Here is a 7,838-nt window from a genome sequence, read left to right on the forward strand (position 1 = left end):
TGAATTGAACCCTATAAACCGGAAAGAAGAGAGTAGTATGCATGAGGCTAGTCATAGTGGAAGTAACTTAGGTAGTAACATAACACACCCCAAGATAAGTTTGCTTATGTGGCATGGAGTTAATGAGGAGAGAGGTTTTTGGAGTAATATAATATGTTACCATCACATAACACTTTCCAAGACAAAATGAGTCTACAAGTTAGGGCATCTCCAACAGTTGTAAGATAGTTGTTGGTAAATTTGCCACCTAGGACATAGTGATGATGTGGCATGTAATAAATGTGAAGAGAGAGCAAAGTTATATGTAGATTAATCAACAACTTTTGCATAAGCTCCAAAGTGAAATAGAGAGCAATCACATTTATTTTCTCACTATCTATTGGATAGTTTAGATACAACCTACTGGAGTAGTTGTATGATAGCTTGTTGGTTGATGACATAGACATTTTACCAACAAGACTAACATACAGCCTGTTGGAGATGCCCTTACTCTCCACTATGACTAGCCTGATAATATATGATACTTCCCATTACGAGGAACCATACAATGCTCCCGTTTGCATGCATTCCTCCTTAAATGTGATGCATGGCTTTTCTAATTGGCTAGTGAGAAATCGGTTTGCGTGGCCTTTTTAATGACTTCTTTAAAGAGACGATAAGCTGTGATCTAATTGGCTAAAAATATGGAGGGACTAACATCCCTTGCCCACTCACCTCACGCCTTGGTCGTAGAGCTCTTTCTAGCAAGCCTAAGGCTGGTTGTAATGGGGAATATCATATGCTAGTATCATGCATATGATACTAGTGTATGATACTACCTTTCTAATGTATAGTATCATATATTAGTATCATGTAATACTTTATTTATTGCCATGCATGACACATAGTAGCATAGCATTTATTATGATATGGTACCATGATATGATACTCAATCATCTCTTTCTTCATTTAAGTCTACGACACCTTATCAAAATTGCCTAGTTAACATGTATGATATTAGCTATAATACTACTATTACGACCAGCCTAATACACCAGACCGGCGGGAGTAGCTAGTTGGTGTAGTACCATTTGCTTCATCTACGAAGTTCTAAGTCCGATTTCCATCGACACTGTCCTCCATTGTTGGATTTGCTGCCCACCTTTAATCAAAGGGTCATGGCTCAGCGTCGTATTTGAATCAGACGAAAATGGTCATTCGCATAGCACTATTGTTCTCATTGAAAAGGCCAGGCACCTAGTCCCCTCTCTTATGAAATATTTTGGCATTCCATTGAACAAAATTAGAATCGGAAATAAAGATTAGAAATCTTATGAAGATAAAATAAAAAGTGATGTGCCTATTGTCAAGGTAAAATGTTAATCATCGCTGGTAGGTTTGCTTTGGTGCAGTCCTCCCCGAGTAATATTTCTTTGTAAATGATGTCCTTTTATCCCATCTATGTGAGGGTGAGGAACATAGCTGATTTCTTTAGAGCTAGAATTACTTGGCAAGATGGCAAAGATAATAATAAATACCACTTGATTTCGTGGGTTGATGTTAGTCAGCAGGGGCGGAGCCAGGCTAACACTGCGCCCCGGGCCTGCTTCGTCGCTACAGTGTTAAACAGTGTCCAAACAGTGCAAAATCACTACAGTTAACAAAGAAACAAAACTTCACGCCCCAGGCCCAGGCCCCCCCGGCCTGGGTCCTGTCTTCGCCACTGTTAGTCAGCCTAAAACGCAAAGGTGGTCTGTGTATCCTCAACCTGGATCTTATGAACAAAGTCATCCTAGCTAAGTGGTTTTGGAAATTAGGTACTGATGTAGGTCTTTGGCAAACTATTTTCTTCAATAAATATCTCAAAATTGTTTGTCTCTGGTGTAAAGATATAAAGTGGCGGATTCCCAATTTTGGGTTCGGGTCCTTTGTGTTAGATATTTTCTTTAAATATGTCAAGATGAAAGTTGATGACGTGAGAAATATCAGATTCTCGAAGTGGATGACAAACCTCTAAAACAGTCCTTTTCTAGATTGTACTAGTAGAATGACCGTTCGTTGCTACGGGCTACAATGCATATATATGAATTAAACAAATGATTATGGTCGACTCCAAGGTCAAAGCTTATTTCTCCCTCATGCACTTGGGTGTGTTCAGACATCAAAAGGGCGCCCGTCGGGCGCCCGAAAATTCAACCACCTAAACAATCAGGGCTCCCCCAATCACACATTTGTGGGGAGAGAAACTTGATTGTCCAGACTATTCGACACTTCAATCATGCCAATCCACCAACGCCATCAAGGGGGACAATGCGTGCGCCGCACGTGACGCCCCCGAGCCAAAAAGACAGATCTGATGTCTTTTGAGCCATTGTCACATTGTAACATACAATTGAATGTTCTGCATTACCACAAAACAAAAACATAATGTTCGTTGTTGAGCATGCAACTGATACACCACCATGCCGTTATTAACTATTGAAGCAACTAACCAATGCATTTACCCTTCTATCTTAACCAACAAATCATACAACTTGATGGAAAAAAAATATGAATCGCTCGCTCATGCAATTTGTTGTAAAACCATCTCTAATAAAATGCAATTTGCCACAATATCAAAAGTAGGAAAATTATTACGTGCAGACAGCCATAACTAAACAGATAAACCCGTGCTGATACAAAAATCTAGCAGTTTGCATTACTGCTAGAAGTCTGAACAAGCTTATCAAGTCATACAGATTTTCTAGCTTATAGGCGTACCTTCATGGAGATCACATCAAAGGAAAAATGGTAGCTGCGCCTTTGTACAGCAGGAAATTGTTATCACATGTTGAGCGTGAGAAGCCATCATCACTTGGATGGGAGGCACCGCCGGCCGGCTGGGCTGTGCTCAACATCGACGGGTCCTTTTCTGCCAAGGACGGAACTGCAGGAGCTGGCATGGTCCTCCGGGATGAACATGGAGATATTATTTTTTCGTCTTGCCGTGAGTTAAGGCAGTGTGCATCACCACTAGAATCTGAACTTGCTGCATGTTCAGAAGGCATCTCCCTGGCTACCCAGTGGTCTGAGCTGCCTTTTGTGATTCAAACGGACTGCGCAGAAGTGGTAAAACTAATTGAAGGAGGTATTGGCGACCGATCGAAGCATATGATGTTGATCCGCGAGATTACTTCGCGTCTTGGGGAACATGGTGAATTCTTAGTTAAGCTTGTGAGGCGTGAATAAAATACTGTTAGTCATTTTTTAGCGAACTTTGGTCGAATAAAGAAGCGCACTGCGGTGTGGCTTCATTCTGGGCCGGACGAGGTTCCGGACCTATGTAATGCAGACATGGCTGCCACTTAATTAATGAATTCCTTTTTTCCCTGCAAAAAAAAACTGATGTGATTTTGTTTACAACACGATGTTTAAGGGGCACCTCCATATAGGATTACCGCCTTCATTAATTGGACACATGCACCTTACACTATTCTTGTGCCTGGAGCAGAAAGACAAAGAACATATACATTTTGAAATTTTACAATGTAATTTCAAGTCCAAATTAGACTCCAAGTCCATACAATATACACCTCATGACTTTGTTTATGAGACATCTATGCAGGGTATAGTATAGTAGTATACCCAACACCAGCTCTAGAAAGAAAGCGCAATGGTTATCATGTGTCGGGCTTTGGTGGTGAAGGAACAAATTCTTGCTTACTGTAGCAATCAATTAAGAAACAGTATAACGAGGCTAGCTACGAGCCTCCACAGCGATCTAGAGTAACTGTCTCTGTCGTTGGATCCTCGAACCTACGATCGAATCAAATTCGGGCGTCATTCCTCGCACGCGCGCGTCGCGTGCCGCTGCTCCGCGGAGCGACCTCCTCTTCCTGTACATAATTGGGCCGGCCCACTTATTGTCACTCCCACGCTAACAGCCCACGTTGCCCAGCCCCCGAACGAACACTTCCCCTCTGTTCCTCCGCGTCGCCGTCCTTCCTCCTCTCGATGCGGCGGCGTTACTCCCTCCTCGATGTGCTGTCGATCCGCGACATGATGCTGCGGGACTGCTCCGCCGGTACGGTCCAACCCCCTCCCCTCTACACTTCCTCCATAGCCCCTAACAGAACGGAAGAGGCACCCAGCCAGTCTATCGATGGGATGGCAAAGGCGCATGGCGCGGCGGCGGCTCTATGCCCCGACGGCGGGTACACGTCGGACACGCACGACGAGGGCCGGCCGCAAGAAAAAGAAGGAGATGGCAGACGATTCGCCGCCACCGACCCAGGTCCCAAACCAGTGGGTCGCCACAACTCCCTGAGCGACCGCGTCAGCGAAAGCCTCTGCATCGCCGAGGAGGAGGACGTCGCTGTCGACGACCAGAGCAAGGACCTCATGGACTACGTAGCCCGCCCGCGTCCCATCGTGGCCTGGGAGGAGTCAGGTAGGAGTGCAGAAAAGGGCAAGCAGGTACAATGATTCACCACTCCTGTTCTTCTCCATCTTGCAATTGAAGATTCAGGTAGTCCACTGCATCTTGCAATTCTTGATTCCTGGCCTTCTGCATCTTATTTCCTTTGTCCGTTGCCTCTGAATTTGGTGTGCCGATTGGATTGCCGCAGGAGGCCAGGACGGCCACAAGTGAGGCATCCAGCTCGACTTTGCCATGCGGGCGCGCTGCACATTCCACCCATCGCCGGCAAATCATTCGTCAGCTGGGAAGGTGAGCAAGCAGGTAATGCCTTACGCTTTCTGTTGTTCATTTTCCATTTCATTTCTTGATCCGCGTTGGCGTCACCACTTCAGAATGCTGTTATCTGAAGCTTATCTTGTTTTCTTTGACTCAAATATTATTGTGAGTACGCCATTATATTATTTGTTAGATTTTTGATCGATTGAGTAGATACTTTTCGAGACAAAATGACTCTTGTCTGAAACTTATGATCTCCCCAGTGTACTTACATTTTGGTAGCATGTGCACTTCATAATTATATTAGTAGAAGCACTGCTTATATTAGCAATTTATTAGTACATACTCTCCAATTCACCACGCCTGCACATTTTGACCGGTGTACCCTGATAATTTATTAGCTTTGTGATCGATCAACATATCGTTTAGAACCCAAATGTACTGTTATCTGAAGCTTATTATTTTATCGGTGTAATTCACATGCTGATGATTGTACTCTCCAGCTCTCCAGGCTTGAACATTTTCGTCAGTGTAACCTGATCATTTCCTAGCTTCTTCATAATTGATTAGACCATCAGATACTACATTGCCGATTTTCCGGTAAACTACTACAGTATCATTTTCCAATTTCAGGTATGAATATTGTATTATTGCATGAAACCAATACTATAGGTACTGTATAATCGGCATCTAAATTTCTCAATGTGAAGCGATCTTACACAAAATATGATTAAATTTGACAATTTGTAGCAAATATGATTAAATTTTACAAGTTGTGCTTACCTCTTTGTTGGGGCTTGTAGGATTATTGTGATAGACTAAATGTAAAATTCTATTGCGGGCGAGAATATGTGTTGTAAAAAATTTAAGAAGTATTTGTAGTGCCTATTTTATTTTCTCAAATATATTATTTTTTCCTCAATATTTCTATTTTTGAGATTTTGTGACGGGGGCCTTTGCGAGAGAACTTTTTGTAGGAGCCAAAAGTGATCACGATCAATCACAACATGTATCCAACTATTCATCAACCATCCTAGAGACTCATACACTTAGACCCAAACATGAACCAGCTACAAGTCCATCAGACCTAAGAAAAAAGATCAACACACTGCTTTCTTGCAATCCAGTAGGATTCCTCTCCTCAATTACATACCATGATTTGTAAAATGAAGGAGATAAGCACGAGAAGCAAGAAAGCACAACACCATTCCAAAGCATTGTAAACAATTATATACAGATTGCTTCCTATCCCTAAAAATTATAGAGCAAAATTAGACGGGCGCGGCAACGCGCGCCATTAATGATCTAGTGATTAGCATATAAAAACTTGACATAGGCCCTGCAACCTGGGGGGTTTCCATGTGTTAGCTATGGGGTCAGCTGACTCCATAGCTTTTGAGGAAAATTGCCTAAAAACGTTGTACACTTACTGTACATTGTGAAGAATTAAAAATAATAATTAAGATGACCCCATAGTTTCTTGAGGCTGGCTTCGTGATCTAGAGGAAATAAATTAATTAAAGCATCAGTTAGGCATTTGACAATCATGAAACCTAGGAAAAAGGGATCAATATCCAACCTCAAAATCAAATTCACGAACAGTCCTGGTACAAAGGCACTCACCATGGTCCTCATGTTCCTGTCACCGACGATCGTTGTATTAAAAGAAGAACGTAATGACACCTATTCCTTCTCTTCCTCCCCCTAACGCCTCCTCTGAGCCACCACAGAAGCTCCTTGCATCACGAATATGCTCATCTATGAGGTTTTCGCTACATGGGAAGTTCCAAAAGGCTGCCATGTTTCCTTGACACAATTAGGGTAGTGATATGAAGATGACTCAATGAGCTATATGCACTAGTAGAAAAACGACCTTATGTTCACCTCATTAGCCCCGGTTTAATTACGGATCGACACTAATGTGATCATTAGTGTCAATTCCAACGGCTAGGCGGGCGGCACTCATTAGTCCCGGTTCGTGTTGAACCTCTAGTACCGGTTTGTTCCACAAACCAGGACTAAAGGTGTTGGACTAAAGAGGTGGTGGCAGGCTGGGGCCCCACCAACACCTTTAGTCCCGGGTCGTTCCACAAACCAGGACTAAAGGTGTTGGACTAAAGATGCCTCTACATAAACCCTTCGTCGAGCCCGAGCCCATTTCGCTCTATTTTCCCCTTTCATTCCTTCCCCTCTCCTCTATTCTTCCCCATTAATTGCTCGGCCTCGTCCTTAATTTTTGCCAAAATTTGTCAAGATTTGAAGGCCCCCATCCATCCAAGTGATCAAAAATGTTAGCAACTTTGTCCTTTTCATCTCTCATTGCTAGATTAGCTCCAATGCTCTATAAGTATAAGTGATTTGTGGGTTTTAGTTTGGGAGTAATTATATGTGATAGTTTATTTGATTTATATGCAATTTGAGCTCAAATTAACTCTTAGTTTGCATATGTAGGTGTGGTTTACTTAGTGCCTTCCCGTCCCCGTCCTAACCACCGTCGATCGCCCGCACCGTCCCGTCACTGGCACCACATTGGTGAGCCTCTTGTTCTTATCTTTTTTGTAAAAAAATTCATGTTTGTGTGATTTAGATATATAGTTACTTGTATAATTTTTTTACCCGTATGTTATTTGTTATACATAGTGTCATGGTTTTGATATCCGTCTCCGTCGGCCCTCGTCCGGTTTATAATTCGGATGTGGTATATTCTCTTTTATAACTATTTGTTGCATTTCGTGTTTATGACAAATTATGCCCATCAAGCTGACTAGATATTTTTATCTAGGAGGTATGTGAATCAGAAATTCCAAACCGACCCTCTTGTCGAGAGGTTAAATTTAGTTGAAAAAGAAAACAAGTATTTGAAAGAAAAATTGAAAAGAATTGAAGAGAAGATGAAACTGGAGTTGTATGTTGCCGATGTCGTCGATGATCACAATATCAAGATGGAGAAAATGCGCTTGAAGATTAGAAAGATTAGAAAATATGCCATTGATAGTGAGGCTTGGTGTCATTATGCTGTTGGATCAACTGTTACCTTAGTTGCGATCTTGATCGCATTTGTTGTTGCATTTAAATACTTTAGCTAGAGAGTTTGTATGTTGTTTTATGAGAATAAGTGTGTATGAACTTGTATTAATTTGGTCTTTTCAGTGCTGTGTAATGAAGATGAGTCAGCAATGGATGT

General features: G+C 42.2%; 1 protein-coding gene across 1 annotated transcript; it reads left to right on the forward strand.

Annotated features, from left to right (window-relative positions):
* Positions 1–3,926: 3,926 nt before the first annotated feature.
* Positions 3,927–5,929, forward strand: LOC147981929 (uncharacterized). Its single transcript, XM_087517243.1, has one exon. It carries the CDS (start codon positions 3,973–3,975, stop codon positions 4,441–4,443), a length of 471 nt encoding a protein of 156 aa, XP_087373369.1. The 5' UTR covers positions 3,927–3,972; the 3' UTR covers positions 4,444–5,929.
* The last annotated feature ends 1,909 nt before the right edge of the window (positions 5,930–7,838 follow it).

This window comes from Triticum urartu, chromosome 3A, assembly GCF_056163025.1.
Source record: "Triticum urartu cultivar PI428250 chromosome 3A, HENAU_Tu73, whole genome shotgun sequence".
In the NCBI taxonomy this organism is placed as follows: domain Eukaryota; kingdom Viridiplantae; phylum Streptophyta; class Magnoliopsida; order Poales; family Poaceae; genus Triticum; species Triticum urartu.

What these genes read in the sequence shown, in the direction of transcription:
- LOC147981929 (XM_087517243.1), top strand. Translation starts at nt 3,973, where the DNA reads ATGCGGCGGCGTTACTCCCTCCTCGATGTGCTGTCGATCCGCGACATG.